The 18,720-nt window shown below is 36.4% G+C and overlaps 1 protein-coding gene across 2 annotated transcripts in view; it reads left to right on the top strand.

Moving 5' to 3' along the window:
* Positions 1–18,720, top strand: part of LOC114664203 (secernin-1-like) — an 80,265-nt gene that overhangs the window by 35,111 nt on the left and 26,434 nt on the right. For both annotated transcript variants that reach the window (XM_051935912.1, XM_028818217.2), the window contains exon 3: positions 11,167–11,348. In XM_051935912.1, the coding sequence (XP_051791872.1) occupies positions 11,167–11,348 (182 nt within the window). The remainder of the gene's footprint in view (positions 1–11,166; positions 11,349–18,720) is intronic.

An 18,720-nucleotide genomic window follows, 5' to 3' on the forward strand; every position in this document is an offset into this window, starting at 1 on the left:
AACATAACACAACATAATTCTCAAACCTCAGATTATTTTTTTAACTTGTATCACAATATAACTTAAACAATAGGCACATTTTTTGAGCCTCAATAACCTGGCTATTCACAGAAACCTGGTTTCTTAAATGCCATGTAAACCCTTGTTCCAGTTAGAGAAATCAGGTTATTGGTCTAATCTAACAGACTTAGATTTCTCAGTGAATAACCTGATTATGTGACCATGTAAACCCTCAACCGGGTTACTGTTAAAGATTTTGTAGTGTGCACATGTCCATTGCACTCTGTCAGCCGGCACAGGCATTTCATTTGTACATGATTTCAGGAGCCACGGGAAGAAGCGCCTACAGAATACATTTCCAGAGGCAAATGTTCGGGAGATTCCATTATTCCATCTCCTGGCTGAAACAATCTGTTTCAATAGTTCAGAAATCGCTAACTTTATGTTGATGAGCTGAATAAAGTGCTCAACACAATGCAACCAGTAGAGAGCAGTAGGGTAACACATTAAAAGTAACACAAGTTACATAGACTGATTTATTTTTAAAGTAATGAATAAACTGAATGCAGTACTTATTTTATTGAAGTAAATATACATATGTTGTTATTATTCCAGCAGCATTGGGTGTAAGGCAACAAGAACAAATTCCTGGGGCCTCATGTATAAACGGTGCGTACGCACAGAAATGTTGCGTACGAACCTTTCCACGCTCAAATCGCGATGTATAAAACCTAAACTTGGCGTAAAGCCACGCACATTTCCACGGTAACTCATACCTTGGCGTACGCAATTTCTCCCCTCGGTTTTGCAGACTGGCGGCACCCAGCGTCAAAGCAGTGCTACTGTTCCTGTGTGACCACCCTTTCTTTCTTAGATCCACATCCACGGCGGCGGCTTTATCAAATACACTGAAATTAACCTCATATCGTTCATAAATTTAATGCATCTGATTGTAATTAACCTGTAACAATATAATGGTCCACAGAATGGTCAAACTACTGTTCCCGTGTGCTCATCCTTTCTTTCTTAGCTCCACATTCCTGACGCGGCTTTATAAATACACTGAAATTAACTGCATATTGTTTATTAGTGTAATGCATCTGATTGTAATTAACCTGTAGCAATATAATGGGCCAGGGAATAGCCATAGTATTCCAAATACCATAACTGCTTTAGCGTTTTTACGTTTACTGCATCTTGTTCTTCTTTTTGCTGTTCCCGTTAAGGGTTGCCACTGCGGATCATCTTTTTCCATATTACTCTCACTGCACCACTCGGAGTATTTATATCACTGTATCTGAGTGTGAATCACAGCAGCAGATGATCGGAAAGAGAATTATCGGTATACAGTTTCAAGTACATACTGTACCTCAACCACGGCAAAAAGCGTCAAAGCCTTTCCTGTACGGACCTCGCGTTTCAGAAACAGTTTCATCCCAATAACTCTAAACGCACTCAATCAGTCCATCAAGTGATCCTTGTAGAACTGTTTGTACTTATAAGTACAATCACCTCACTGTAAACTTGCACTACAGTTACAATATTGCACAACCTGCGCTACTTTATAAAGCGCGTATGATGACAATATCATTTTTAAGATGAAATGCAGCAAAATATGTTGCTTATAGTATACAGGTAAAACTTTAACTTCATTTAAATAATCTGTATTGTTAATAATTAAACATGTGAGGACACGGTGCCGCAGCGTATAGTTCAAGGATAGCTCCTGCCTTGCGCTGTATTCTTGCTGGTGCTGACGCGACACTGGAAGGATAGACGAATAGAATAATTAAACATGTACTACGAAGATATTTCAATGTTCCTTAAAAGTTTTGAAGAATCGGCGTTCTAAGCTTACATATGGCTTAACGTCTATTACAGAGCTGATTGTGTGGCGATTGGAGAAAGAAAAGTATGGACAAGAATTGGAGGTTAGTACGTTTGAAAGAGACAGTACTTCTGTAATAAATTATTTCATCGAAGGTCGCACATGGCACCGCAAGCCTCTTGCGTGAGATATGAACAATCACTGCGCCACCGTGTTCCCATGTTTAATAACACGCTTTCATTCCTATCATCATGAAAATGATATCACGTATACATCTCAGTATTTTAATTATTCAGAGAGCTGTAATATCTCGAATGTAATGCATTCTGTGTCCTGTCGGAGAAAGAGAAAGAACGGAAGCACGTAGTGATTCACACACATAGAGCACATAGAAGATCAAATACAGAACAAAGACTTTAACATGCTACTTGAGAAACTAGTAAAATAAACGATTTTAAGATGAAGTTTATGATGCTCTACTTTAATGGCAAAATAAACTACGTGATTAAAGTGGAAATTTCGAGATTAAAGTTGACATTTCGTGCTTTTTTCCCACTGTGTGCCTATGTTTTTTGTTTGTACACTAATAAGCTTTCATATGACACTCAGACGGTGGGCTACGACTCGCCTTTTCACAGCGACTTTGATATGTGATTTCTTTTTTATTTCGGGCACTGTGCGACTTTGTGAATTTGATCTTTCGAGTTTTTCCGACACTCTGTCACTCGATCAACTTTCTTTTGTTGATTATATCACTGTTTAAACCAACAAATAGTACGTTTTTCCTTTGCCTCCACTTGGTATTCGCTGAAATTCTTATATTTCCCCCTGTGCTTTTCCCATTGTCTTTTCACAGAAGGCTATTTATATTGATTTGCATATTCAAAGAGGCGTAATTCTGGGAGGAGTTGGGGCGGGACAGAAGGCGCGTGCACGTGCGTTACTTTTCACGCAAATCGGGATTTATGTAGTGGAAGAACGTGAAAGTATGCGTGCGCACAGATTCTTGCATCTGGATTTTTCTGTGCGTATGCACAATCCCGCTTTTGTGCTTACGCCATGTTATAGTGTGAGTTCTACGCACGGCGTTATACATGAGGCCCCTGGTCCTTTGCAAGGCTTAGTCGCACAGCCAAGTAGAAAAGACTGTACTGCGGGCAGTTCAGTAACAGAAACCTATAAATAAAGCATCAGTTTGACAAAACATATTTATAAAAAAAATGGAGAAAATTGTTACAGTAATCATCCTTATTTTTAGATTCACAATGGCCAATAATGATGTTTAACTCTTTTTTGTTCAGTTTAATGACACTGGAGCATTTTGACAGGGAGAACTCCAGATTACCAGTACATGTAATTGCAAATTTTAAAAAAAATATCAGGTTTCACCTTAACCCGGTTATGTGAGTGTACAGTATGTAGACGCACTGGCTGACTACATTTGTAGACAACACTAAGGTAGAAGGATTAGCACAACTATACTAACATAACAGAATTCAGATTACAATTTACAAGTCAAAAATGAAGTTTAAGGTGAACAAAAGTGAAATTTTAGCTTTAGTCAGAAAGAAACTAGACATAATTTTACAATGGGAAGTTTAGTGATCAAAAATGTGAATTATTGCGAGTTCCATGGACATCTTACTGTTAATTTATACACAGTGTAAAAATTGACTCTAAAAGTTGTAGGACTAGAGTAATAATGAGTTTTATGCCATTTACAATTACAAGCATAATAGATAACTAGGACTAAAATTATTATTAGTGAGTAAAGTCTACCTGAATTGTGAAAGAATAACAAAGGCAATAATGTTTTTGTATGTCATGGTATTATGCCTTAAATTCATTTTTTCAATAATATTTTCTTCAAATAAAAGAGTTTTTTATTTTTGAGTGAAAAGACAGAAACAGATAAGTGTCTTGAGTGTGGGAAAGGTGCTATATAAATAAAATGTATTATTATTTTGATTATTATGAAAACCATTAACTATCAGTGCAGTTTAAAGGATTATAGTGCAACCCTTGACATCATGAGTTATTATTATTTTGGTCAAATTAGGTGAAAATGAATTAACATGAAGATGAAGTAGCTTGCTATGTTCAACAGTGATTCTAAATTGCGCCACTGTAAGTAAGAATGAAAGTGTGGATCTGTTCTGTATTAATTGGTAGTTTCTATCCATTGCTTCCAGAGTAGGTTTTTGCTTCATGTGATACTTACAAAAAGAGAGCATTCTGCTAATGAACAGCAGCAGGGAACTGTCATTCTTGAAGAGCATTATACCTTACCATTAGATTCTGAGATGTGTATAGATAGATAGATAGATAGATAGATAGATAGATAGATAGATAGATAGATAGATAGATAGATAGATAGATAGATAGATAGATAGATAGATAGATAGATAGATAGATAGATAGATAGATAGATAGATAGATAGATAGATAGATAGATAGATAGATAGATAGATAGATAGATAGATAGATAGATAGATAGATAGATAGATAGATAGATCGATGGATGGATGGATGCTTTATTAATCCCAAGGGGAAATTCACATACTCCAGCAGCAGCATACTAATAAAGAAAATATTAAATTAAACAGTGATAACAATGCAGGTATACAGACAGACAATAACTTTGAATAATGTTAACGTTAACATTAATGGTAATGTTAAGTGTGGATGCACTGAAAATGAAGAAAGTTGTTTTAAACTCATGGTTATTTTTGCATGCATTAATTATTATTGCTAACTTAATTAGAAAGTGAATTTTATTATTTAAGGAGATATGTGAAACTTTGTAAGTTTAATGAGAGGCTTTCTTTGATTTCTTTTAGATAGGCTATACAATTTAGTTACAATGATTTATAGATAGGCTATACACTTTAGTTACAATAATTTAAGATATGTTGTACCATTATCTGAATTTGAATTTTTCATGAAAGATTTTTGTCATTGCCATAATTTACTAAAAAAAAATACTGTGACACAGTTGACATATTTGTGTGTTGCACTTTATGTCCAGTTTTAAAGAAATATAATATCTATCACAATATTTTACTAACAGTTATTTTCTAATGGTACTTTGTACTTGTGCTTTGTATGTAAACCCTTGAGGAAAAAAACAGCAAAAATTGAGCAGTTAATAAATGAATGTTTAACAAGAGAAACAAAAAAAAGTACTTTGAATTAAGAGCAAAAAATGAATCAAAACCGAACAAGGAAGTAAACTATAAAATGAAAGTGTGAGAGTGTGTCTGAACAGAGTAGTAATTTTCCATTTATAATTACAAGCATTATAGATAACTAGGATTAAAATTATTATTAGTGAGCAAAGTCTACCTGAATTGTGAAAGAGTAACAAAGGCAATAATATTTTTATATTCCAAGGTTTAAATTCCAATGCCTTAAATTAATTTGTTCAATAATATTTTCTTCAAACCATCTTCTTGGTAACGGGAGCTGGGAAACAGCACTAAAATCAAAATGCATTTCTTAAGTTTCAGTGGCTTTTTGGCCAAAATCAGTTCATTAGAATGTCAGAACAATTGAAACGAAAAAAGGCCAACAAGCTCGCCAGTCCCGTTCACCTACATTCTTCAAAAAACTAACATCAAGTCAAGATTTGGAGATCCCTAAAACCCACTCTCTAGGTAATTTATTCCATAGTGTATGTCTGTGTTTATTTGTATTAAGGAAAACTTTCTAACATGTATAATTTTCTAACAGTATACTCATGTTCTTGTTGAAGAATTTATTTTAAAGTAACAGGATGCACTGTACTAATTCACTTCAACCATATCATCTGTTAATCTCTGTTTTCTTAAAATAAAAAAATTGAACTCCTTTAATCTTTCCCCGTGTCTCATTCATCTCAGTCCCAAAATCAGCCTAATTGCTCTCTTTCTGATGCTGTCATTATTTTCTTGTGAGATATCACTTGATACAATAAGTACTGGATTCCAGTACAGAAAAGTGTTTTTATTATTGTAATACAGAGATCAAAACTGTACATAGTACTTCTGACATGACCGCACTACTGCATGATATTGCTTAAGCAAAACCCCATTAACCTGTTGTCCATACATATTGCTGTATAACCTTAAAACTATTAGGCTTCTTGATCGCTTCTGTGCATGGTGTACTTTCAGGTTTCAAACCTCCTTTTAAGTATTTAAATCGAACACTTTACTTCTTATGTGTAATACATTATATTTACTTGCATTAAATTTCATCCTTCACAGATTTACCCAAGCCTGCACTCTGTCCAGGTCCTTTTGTAACAATTTAGCTAAGTCTGCATTATATGCTCTTCCACATAGTTTGATATCATCTGCAAATTTAACCAATTTGTATTCTTACAGTATGTACAGTATGTGTGTTAAAATGATCATCAACTCTAGTAATGATCCCTGAGGGAAACCTTTTGTACTATCACCTAATTTTGAAAATAAAAATATTTGTGTTTGGCCAATTGAATTTCAGTTTACAAAGAGGTATACAGAAGTGTTACATATGTGTAACTTATTTTTGAGTGGCCACCTGAAGTTTTGAACATAATAAGAATCATCAAGCATTAATAACCACCATTTTATATTGTAGCAATTATTTGTTGGGATTTTTAGGGAAGTAGTCACACGTATGTGTGCTGTTTTTTGCCAGATGATACACAGTTATTTAAATAAAGTGATTTTTTCTGATTTGTTATTTTTCCTTTATAATTATTTATAAAGAGTAGGCAGAACCATTATTTTTTCCTATATTGTCCCAATTTTCAGCATATGTGAAAAAATAAATTAAAAAAGCAGTAGGATTGTTAAGTTGACTGGTGCTCTAAACGAACTTGGTGTGAATGAGCTTCAGTGTGTGCATGACTATGCCTTACATTTCAGGGTGGGTTACCTTAATGTACCTAGTCCTCTAGGGATAAACACTGGTTCCCAGTAAAAGTGTAATAAATAAGCACGATGGAAAATGAGTGCATAGATAATCTACTCCAAGAACTGGTAAAGTACAGTTCACAATTCATCCCTCAGTTTGCTTGTACACATATAGTAGTTCATGTTCTCTTACAGACATGTGACAGATATGCATATTCATAAATAATAATAATAATACATTTTATTTATATAGTGCCTTTCTCATGCTCAAGGCACTTAGATGCATAAATGCAGTCACAAAATCAAAATCTAAATTAATGATTTATAAAAGCATGAAACTGATACCAAAACAGACATAGCCTGAACACTTCAACCTTTAAGCAAGACGAAGCCTGCAGCCTATATTTTCTTGATCCAAATCTGCCATAACCTCTCTGATTAAAATAAAAATTTTAAAAACTGAAAAAGTTTAGATTGTCAAGTAAGTCAGATTCATTACACTGTCTTAGTAAAACAATAATAGCTGCATGGCTACATACAAATTAAAGAAGCATTACTCTTTTAAGTGCAAATCAACATCAGCAAGACAAAAGAGCTGTTGTTGGACTTCTGGCATGTTAAGGAGCCCCTGAGAACAGTAACCATACAGAGGAAGTATGTGGAAATGGGGCAGAGCTACAAGTACCTGGAGGTGTGGTATAATCCGGGTCTGTGGAGATTTTGCCATTCTAAATAATAAATAATTAACAATGGTGTGGCTAGGCTTGGGTTTGTGGGTGTGGTACTCTGCTGTGCAATTGCACGGAGTTCAGTGGGGGCAGCAAATTGATTGTCCATTGCACTTCTGTGCAGTTAACTCAGCTATTCCCCATTGATTTTCTGCATTTTGTTAGGCGGAACGCCTGCGGGCATAGGTAGAAAAGGGAGGCTGAGTAGAGAGCCGGGTTGGGGAGAGAGTGAAACCGAAAGGTGTTGAAGATAAAGGTTGAAGAGTCGTCAAAGAAGAGGCAGGACTGCAATCAGCCTACGCTGTTCCATTTCCATTGTTCCTGAAATGAGAAGTGTAAACTAGATCAATTAAATTGTTTATCATCCTGAAGTTATTTTATGTTGAAAATTCAAACATGATTAAGTAATAAATATAACATATTAAACAAAAATTGTTTAAGGATTCAGTGTAGTGCTGCACAGACATGGCAAAACAGAACATTTTTTGGAAACTGTACTATTTTCTGTTTGTTAGATTCTTTACATTTGACATGCATCTCTTTGATTATTCCTATGGTATGACAAGGTGATCATGTAACTCCAAGATCCCCAGACACCTTGGGAAGGATTTATAAAAGTGTATTTTGGTTTATGTATGTATCAGCTCAGCACTTGAGTATGTATTTAGTTTTTTTAGGACAGTGAGTAGTAGAGTTAAATGACAACTTTTATTAGCTAACTGAACAGATTACAATATGCAAGGTTTTTGAGGCAGCTCAGGCCCCTTGTAGTTATTTTTTTTTGGACACAAATGTTTAGTACAAGTCTCATTCCCCCTCTCATGGAGTTATTCTGTCATTTGTCCACTTTGTCTAAATTTCTTTTTTCTCATTAACATTTCTCAGATGATTCAACAAAAGTATTTTCATATAAATTGTTTAAAATGGAGATGAAAGTTATGGTACTTAAAAGTAAAAAAATGAAATAGAAATGGTCATGCACTGTCTGTTTTTTGTATCACTTTTTTGAGAGAACTTTATTTTGAATGTATTAATTTTGTACTAAATATAACCATTTAAACTGGAATGTTTTAGATCTGGTTCTGTAGGCAGCTAATTAAGTAATGAATAAAAAGAAGCTCAGATTGAGAATTTACAGTGCATCCGGAAAGTATTCACAGCGCATCACTTTTTCCACATTTTGTTATGTTACAGCCTTATTCCAAAATGGATTAAATTCATTTTTTTCCTCAGAATTCTCCACACAACACCCCATAATGACAACGTGAAAAAAGTTTACTTGAAGTTTTTGAAAATTTATTAAAAATAAAAAAATTGAGAAAGCACATGTACATAAGTATTCACAGCCTTTGCCATGAAGCTCAAAATTGAGCTCAGGTGCATCCTGTTTCAACTGATCATCTTTGAGATGTTTCTGCAACTTAATTGGAGTCCACCTGTGGTAAATTCAGTTGATTGGACATGATTTGGAAAGGCACACACCTGTCTATATAAGGTCCCACAGTTGACAGTTCATGTCAGAGCACAAACCAAGCATGAAGTGAAAAGAATTGTCTCGAGGCACAAATCTGGGGAAGGTTACAGAAAAATTTCTGCTGCTTTGAAGGTCCCAATGAGCACAGTAGCCTCCATCATCCGTAAGTGGAAGAAGTTTGAAACCACCAGGACTCTTCCTAGAGCTGGCCGGCCATCTAAACTGAGCAATCGGGGGAGAAAGGCCTTAGTCAGGGAGGTGACCAAGAACCTGATGGTCACTCTGTCAGAGCTCCAGAGGCCCTACTGTGGAGAGAGGAGAACCTTCCAGAAGGACAACCATCTCTGTAGCAATCCACCAATCAGGCCTGTATGGTAGAGTGGCCAGACGGAAGCCACTCCTTAGTAAAAGGCACATGGCAGCCCGCCTGGAGTTTGCCAAAAGGCACCTGAAGAACTCTCAGACCATGAGAAAAAACATTCTCTGGTCTGATAAGACAAAGATTGAACTCTTTGGTGTGAATGCCAGGCGTCATGTTTGGAGGAAACCAGGCACCGCTCATCACCAAGCCAATACCATCCCTACAATGAAGCATGTTGGGGATGTGGGGATGTTTTTCAGTGGCAGGAACTGGGAGACTAGTCAGGATAAAGGGAAAGATGACTGCAGCAATGTACAGAGACATCCTGGATGAAAACCTGCTCCAGAGCACTCTTGACCTCAGACTGGGGCGACGGTTCATCTTTCAGCAGGACAACGACCCTAAGCACACAGGCAAGAAATCAAAGGAGTGGCTTCTGGACAACTCTGTGAATGTCCTTGAGTGGCCCAGCCAGAGCCCAGACTTTGATTCCGATTGAACATCTCTGGAGAGATCTTAAAATGGCTGTGCACCGACGCTTCCCATCCAACCTGATGGAGCTTGACAGGTACTGCAAAGAGGAATGGGCGAAACTGGCCAAGGATAGGTGTGCCAAGATTGTGGCATCATATTCAAAAAGACTTGAGGCTGTAATTGCTGCCAAAGGTGCATCGACAAAGTATTGAGCAAAGGCTGTGAATACTTATGTACATGTGATTTCTCAGTTTTTTTATTTTTAATAAATTTGCAAAAACCTCAAGTAAACTTTTTTCACATTGTCATTATGGGGTGTTGTGTGTAGAATTCCAAGGAAAAAAATGAATTTAATCCATTTTGGAATAAGGCTGTAACATAACAAAATGTGGAAAAAGTGATGTGCTGTGAATACTTTCCGGATGCACTGTATTAATTGTAACCGGTCTTTAAAAATATTGTAAGCCATTCAAATTAAAAATGTATATGCAATGATATAATTCTGCTTTAGGGGCTCCAAATGTTATCTTAAAATTACAAGTACGACATTCCATTTAATCATATTTAGGGCTTTGATTGTATTTATTGAAACATTAAACTGAATATTCTTTAGCATATTTTGTGAACAATTTGTTAGTTCACTTTTCAATACACTGCTGTAAATTAAACCTTTTATACTGCTGATTTTGCATTTGAGATTGCTTCATAACAAAATGTATGCATGATATACATTCATTCACAAGAAGCAAATGTGTTCTAAACGCAGCCATTTTTCATGTACATCTCATTAATCTAGTAGTAAGGATGGCAATGCATTCATGATCAAAATAATTAAGTGGGTATTTCTAGAACTGAAGTGCATATATTGTATTGTATTGTATTGACCCCCTTCTTTTGACACCCACTGCACGCCCAACCTACCTGGAAAGGGGTCTCTCTTTGAACTGCCTTTCCCAAGGTTTCTTCCATTTTTCCCTACTAGGTTTTTTTTTGGGAGTTTTTCCTTGTCTTCTTAGAGAGTCAAGGCTGGGGGGCTGTCAAGAGGCAGGGCCTGTTAAAGCCCAATGCGGCACTTCTTGTGTGGTTTTCGGCTATACCAAAATAAATTGCATTGTATTGTATTGTATATAAAGCTTTAAAAAGTATCAGTTTCAATTTCAAATTTGTGAACCTTCACTGGCTAATGTTATTTTCTATTATATATACTGTCCAATCTTTGCTTTTTTCATGATTTTTAAGTTATATAACTCAGCAGGAATAGGCAAAGTATAGGAACAAATCCTGCATGGCATTTTAGTTCATCCCAGGTCATATTCATTCTCATTCCAACATTCACACTTGGTCAATTTAGAATCATCAGTCAACCTAGAAGTACTTCTTCATGTAATAATTCAATATTTTTTCATTTTTAATTTCAGTGTACTTATATAGTAATTGATCAAGTTAAGAGAACAAATGCAGTTGTGCTTAGTAGACCCGCATGGCTTTGGGGGGCAGAAATGGGAGCCAATGATCATGGAGTCTGCATTGCAAATGGAGCTGTTTATACCAGAGTCCCTGCTGGCAGGACAGAAGCTTTGCTTGGAATGGACTATGTCAGGTATGTCATAAAATATAAAAACTTCTTAGTAGTACCAGTAAATCTTGCAGATTTTTAGATTTATAAAGAACATTATATTCAGGGTATTTTCATTATCAAGATAATTGCTTTTGAGTAGCTGTCAATATGACCTTCTTTTACTCTCTCAAAATATATCTAATATAAAACAAAGTATTTTTGAAAGGAAATGCAGCCTGGTAGGACATCTGAAGTCTTACAGTTATAAACTTTTAATGTTTTTTAAAGTAATTGAAGAGAAAAGACAACTTTAGATAAAAACAAAGACCGGCCAATAGTGAAGAAGAGTTTGTTATTTATTTGTAATTTATTTCTCATTAAATATGCTGTATGTGTTTTGTTTTAATAAAAAATACAATGGAGGTATTAGCATTAGTAAATTCTCTGTGCCTGAACTGCTGAGTAATAATATAGCCTTTGAGCTACTTTCAGTGAAAAAGTAGTATGATGATGTTTATGCACAGGATCAACATTTTAGTTGCAAAAGGAAGAAGATATATGATGCTACTAACACTGCAGTGGAAATACAAATTCAGACAAGCAACCAATAATAACATTTAAACTTAACATTTTGTACATTTCGACATTGCTGGCCTTTAGAAACAAATACTAAGATTAATGGTAACAGAATAAGTTTATACCATTTATTAAAATGCTTAATCCAGACCAGGGTTGCGGGGGAGGGGTGCTGGAGCCTATCCCAGGTGGCACAGGGCACAAGGCAGGAGCGAATACTGCACAGGGCGCCAGTCTGTTGCAGGGCAAACATATACCAAGCACACACTAGGACCAATTCAGCATCAGCAATTCACCTAAACCGCATGTCTTTGGACTGGAAGAAACCCAAGCAAACATGAGGAGAGCATGCAGATTTCACTCAGAGGGGACCTGGGACGTGAACCAAGGTCTCCTTACTGAAAGGCAGCAGTGCTACCTCTGCAGCTTTGGCATTACTACAAAGGGAATTATAATCTTTCAGTTGAACCAAAAACTTTAATTTAAGCTCTATAAAAGCACTGAGGAAGGTGTGCGTGAGCAATATGATCAGAAATAATAGCCCAGTATTAATGTTGTTAATCATATATATATTTTAAAATAATGTATGTTAATGGATAAGATCTAATAACATATGGCCTACTAATCCATAATGTTGTATATATTATAATGTCAAAAATAGGTAAAAAATTGCCCAATACTTCCAAGTGAGTTTTATAATTCTTGGTTAACTAAAATATTGTTTAAGAGTAAAGATACTGGTTCTTAAATATTCCAGTGGCTAATGTGTTCCCCCAATTAGATTTAAATACCACATACAAGCAATATATCATTTTTTGATCCAATTGTCCCTGGGCCTCATTTTGTTTTGCATTTTTGTTACAGTTATTCCAGTGTTATTCATATTTATTCAACCAAAATTTCAAATGTGAAAAAGCAATATTATTACTGTACATACCTGAACATAATTTGTATAGAAGTAATACAATTTGTTATACTGTCACATGTTCAGAGTACAGTGAAATTCTTACGTGCATGTCCAGTCAACCTGCAGGTACTGTAAGTCCAGGAAGCTATCCTGTTATGTGTCAACAGTGTTATGAAGTGGTGGGAGTGTGATGGGTTACAGAATGTTTTCCTGGCACACATTAGAGCCTGTGGCAAAGCACTCAAATTTCCACCCTACTGAGCATCTTTGGGATGAGGTGGAATGGGCTGTTGAACATTATTTTCATTTTGGAAAATGCACAGCCCCCAACAAAATTCCAGCCAGCTTTTGACATTTTCTTTGTTTTCCAAAGTACTTATTTATATATTCATGAAACACTTTTGAAATCATGTAGAGTGCTAGTATATAATAATTATATTTACAAATTAAAGTTTAGATATTTATCTAAGCAATCAACTTTGCTTTCATACATATCTCATTTAAAAACCTTGAAACTGACAACTTAGGCTTCTCAGTTTCTAAATACAGTATATTGTAAATCTTAGAGTAAATGTTGCTGCTGACTGCATTGATTATCTCCTTCCAAATTACATTTGTCTGTTTTGTCCTTAAAACACTAAGATACCATCACATTTTGCTACAACTAAAGTTTTATTAATAAGGAAAGCAAAAAAGGTTATACTCTGTATTGTTCAATCATTAATCAGTGTTTGATTTCACTGTCTTTAAACTATGATATTACACAGTATTTTTTTTTTTCTTATGGAAATCTGAACCAGTTTATGGATGCTTACCTCCTGTTTCCTGGTGAATAACAATGTTGCTGACCCATGTGATAAACTCACTTGAAAACAGATATATGATCTAAAGCTAGATTAAATCTTTTCATTTTTACTCAATATTCATAATTATAGTTTAATATGTTTTTATGAGAACAAAATTTGTTTAACTTGCTCTCACGTTAGAATGATGATAATATTTATTACACGCCAGCTGATAGTCAAATGTGTCCACTGGACCTTTGCAGTCCTTGGGATACAGTATTTGTGAATTGTACTTTGTTTCCACACATTCTTATTGCAGGTGTTGGGTGCAGAAAGTGATTTGTTGTCCTATTTTCTGAGTAGTTTTTATGTTTTACTGTAAATCATACTGCCATAATTGCTATTCTCTTTTTACATATTTTGCTTCAAGGGCTTGAAATTCATTTTTGAAACTGGGGGGATTCCTTAAATTTAACACAAGGAAGGATTTCAGACTTTGTGGTGGGAATGAAAGTGTGTATGGGGGAGGGGCGATATCAAAAACCCGCCGGTTAAAATATACACATCAATATTACTAAACGACAGTTTAATATATGCACGGACGGAGGATGCAGGACGCACCAAGGTGCATGCGCCAGAGCGCCACAGCACCCCAGAGTCAAACCCAGTGGCTTCCCAGAGTCGGTAGGTGGCGCCCAAACAACACAACCTGTACGAGACTGCATAGATGCGCCCAAACAACACAACCTGGAAACTAAACTTGCTCTAATCCACTGTGCCAGCAGTCAGTGTGGCATATTTGAATCACATAACGGTAACTTCTACCTAACGACACAGCCACAGAAAAACAAAAACGAGACCGCATTGGATAAAAAGAAACAAAAACGAGACCGCATGGATGCGCCCAAACAACACAACTTGTAAACTAAACTTGCTCTATTCCACTGTGCCAGCAGTCAGTGTGGCATATTTGAATCACATAACGGTAATTCAGTATTAAAAGTAAGAGTTGTACCTAACGACACAGCCACAGAGAAACAAAAATGAGACCACATGGATAAAAACAATAAACGGAGGCGCCTACAACGCGCCTCTGAAACAGCAGAAGCAAAGGAGTCATGGCTCCAAAAACAAAGAGCTCAACAATTAGAAATACAAAACCGAGCCCGTATGGATAAAAACAATGAACAAAGGCGCCTATTAATATATGCACGGACGGCGGACGCAGTATGCACCGAGGCGCATGCGCCAGAGCGCCTCAGCGCCCCAGAGTCAAACCCAGCGGCTTCCCAGAGTCTGATTAACTATTTTGGATTTACCATTTTATGAATGTTTTGTTTCCAATTTACTTCATTTAAACCTTTCCACTCTGATATTGTTTGTATTTATAAGTGCAACAACTCAAAGACATTTTGGACTTAAATGATGTAACAATTAAAATTCAATTTTTGTTTTAATAAATTGATTAATTTTAGTACAAATATATGTATTTTGAGGGATTGCCGGCCATATATTCTGGCCAACACCTCCAAGCCGCCGGATGGAGCCCTACCTGCAACATAGGGATGCCCCGAGTTCCAGCAGGGCATCATGGACTATGGAGTTGTAATACACAGCCCTGCTGGATAACGTTGGGGCCACCAGGAGTCGCTGCAGGGAGGCTCACAGGGTGCTACGTGCCCTATAACCCGGAAGTGCGTCATAAACACATGACAGGAAAGAACGATGTGCTTCCGGGGTGAAGAAGTGGAGTTTTATTATGACCTGGAAGTGTTCCTAGTCACGTGGACAGAGAGGGCGAAACACTTCAGGTCAAGGACTATAAAAGGACTATGGGAAATCCCAGACGTCGAGCTGAGCTGGGTGGAAGGGTGGCAACGCGTCTGGGAACGGAGGATTGGTTTATTGTATTGGTTATTGATTATTTATGAGTATTGTGGAGAGAAGGGTGCTTGGTGCACATTATTATTATAAAATAAATAATAATTGGATTTTTATCTGGTGTCTGACGTCTGATCTGAGGGTTCAAGGGGACGACAGTGCCTCAATCTTTCACAGTATTTAATTCAATGAAAACTTTACCAGGACGCTCCCACCCTCCATCATTTGTCATTCCTCCAAATAACGGAGCGAATAGAAACTGATTGCCATTCTTGCATTTGCGATTCTTTAGAGAATCAGGGGTTTACTGGTATGTTAATAATTCATTCATTTTTTTATATTACACCTTATTCTTTCTAATGTTTATAGTAGTTTATAAAACTTTGAGTCGATAAAGTTATCACAGTCCTGCTTTTTCTGCTGTTTTAACTTTAAATAAATAATTGTTTAATTTTGCATGTAGAAAGTTCCACTGATATGTATTAAAACAGCTAGACTTGTCAATGAAAATTAAATCAATAGAGTAAAACTAAAAATATACCAAAGGTGAAATAAACTTTGCTGGGAGAATATATAAATATATATATACTAGTCATTTAGCCCGTTACAATAACGGGCACTAGAACAGTAGTGCATAAACATTAGTAGGAACAGTCTATATTAAATGGCAAGGGACTTTGACCTCATTCTTTTTGTTGGTCATATTTTTCTTTCTTTCAGCCTTTCATTTGTTGATGTTTACTTGCTGAGCTGACCGTTCTTCATGGCTGCTGCTATGTATTGTGTGTCTTTAATTTTCTGTGATAGTAATACTGTCTTGTATGTCCGCTGGCTTGTACGTCTGTAATATACCTTTAATTTTCTGTGGCGGTAATACAGGCGTGCACATCGGTAATATGCCTTTAATCTCCTCTGACAGTAATACTGGCTTGTATGTGGCTGTAATATGAGTCACTGTATTGTGTACCTTTAATTTCCTCTCACAGTAATTCTGGTTTGTATTTCCGTAAAATGCCTGTAACTTTCTCTGATAGTAATATCGTGCGTCGCACCGTGCCCCGTGCATGCGCACTTCACCAGAAGACACACACACACGGACACCTGGACGCACACAGGGATTTTATTAAAGAGGATATTTTAATTTTTTTTCATCCATACTATATTGTTTTTTCTGTCTGAGTATAATTTTCTACAGCATTAAGATAGTTGAGCATTCAGTATAAGGCTGTAAGTGTGAATGTTGTTGTTTAAGAAATGATCTCATCAGTTACAGGAGATGGTGTTACTTTACTTTTTTTTTTTTTACAATCATCCCGAGGTATTCTGTATTTACTCAACCCGAGGGGCTTTAATTACAATATATGCAAGTACTATATATACAAGCATGAGCAGTGGAAAAAAGGCTCAGAAGGAAATGGAAAATATAGCTGAAGCTTCATCTAAGCCTAAACAGGCCTCAAATTCAAGTTCAAGGTATGGCCTGCCAGAGACTGACCTGGGACACATAGACAAAAGGACAGATTTCCAGGGACTTGATGCAGCATCATCAGCTCCAGCTGAGAGTGAAAGTGGGAGTGAAACTGCAAATGAGTCGGGACAAGAGAACTTGTCAGTTCCAGAAGGTTCATTGGAACTGAGCATGGCCTTACTATCCACGCTGTCATCTACCCCCGCAGGTCAATGACACTGACTCCAACCGGGGTAGCTACTCCACCCGTGGAGAAGACTGAAGCAAACAGTCTGAGGTGAAGGTAATGATCTCCATAGCGGTTACCGCAATAACTACTACAATAACTACTGCTCTCTGGGGGGGTTGGTTTGGTATATTTAATGACGCTAAACAGTAATATAAAGGAGCTAAAGAGTAATATAAAGAAGGTTACAAATGATACAAATGATATATGGAAAGATATAAAGAGCATAAACATAACAAACAAGAAGCTGTTTCAAGATAATAAAGCCCAGGAGGAACATTTAAGTAATCGCTTTGAGGCAAACTTTAAAGGTAGGCTAGAAAAAGTTGAGGAAAAAGTACAGGAAAATGCAAGTAAATTTGAGAATAAATTTAGAGCACTAGGTGCTCAGTTTGAACACATTAAACAAATGTTTACAACTTGTATTGAAATAGTTGAACAATTGGCATCCACCGCTGACAAAAAAGGCAACGGCTACAAAATCTGAATGCAAAGTGCTTCGAGACAGACTAACTGTGCTGGAAGATGGATACAGGAGAAATAATATCAGAATTGAAGGTCTCCCTGAACACCATGAAAGTCCAAACCCTGAAGCTGAGCTATTCTCTAAAATAATTGGAGAGGACTTTAATTCAGACACCGAGATATCAGCAGCTTACCGCATATGTGGACTATTCAATGCCTTAAAACCTAGAAGCCTTATAGTTTGTTTCAACAAAGTACATTCTAAAGTAGATTTGATGACACTTTCCAGACTGAAGTAAGAAATTATATTTGAAAATAACCGCATTAGTAATTTTCCCTGATTTACCACCTTCAACTGCTGCTAAATGTGTTGTATTTTACAGCATTAAGCTGCACTTGGGCAAAGCTGAAATCAGAGAGTGGATTGAGAGTGGATATTCAAGGCAAGTTCTACATTTTTAGTTCTCCAGATAAAGCATAAAAAGAGCTAAGAAATATGATTGTGAGTCACATTGTGTCCTAGAAAGGCAAAGAAGATTTTACCTGCAATTTGGTCCATTCGCAATGAGACTTTTGCTGTAATTATACATTCTATTCCTTTCTTGGCTACTTTCACATTTTAATTGCAATTGTAATTATAACCATTTTTTCCCAAAAGGGATGTTTTAACATCATTCCCTTGGCTTATTGTATTTGGATTGTACCATCATACTTTATCTGCTTCTACATGGGTACTGTTTAACATAATTCCTTGGGTTTATTCTTTCGGGACTGTTTAAGGTTATATTCTAGTTTTATAGTATTTGGACTGCATTGCCAATAGATACTCTATATCTACTTTAATCTTTTTTCACCGCTGCTGGGGGGGTTGTTTTGTTTTGGATGTGCTCTGTCTCCTGGCATAGGACTGGGACCTTGTGAAGTGTGCTCTTGCGTTACTTGGCGAGGCAAAATGGGGCAGTTGGGTTGTTGTTGGGAAAAGGAAGAAAGCAAGCTTTTTCTAATCCATCCTTTTTACCCCCACAATTAAAAATGCCAACACAACAATAGGCTTCATAGCCATAACTCCTGTCAAAATTTGAAATTAAGGTTAAAGCTATGTTATA

The sequence above is a fragment of the Erpetoichthys calabaricus genome, chromosome 13, assembly GCF_900747795.2.
Source record: "Erpetoichthys calabaricus chromosome 13, fErpCal1.3, whole genome shotgun sequence".
Taxonomy (NCBI): domain Eukaryota; kingdom Metazoa; phylum Chordata; class Cladistia; order Polypteriformes; family Polypteridae; genus Erpetoichthys; species Erpetoichthys calabaricus.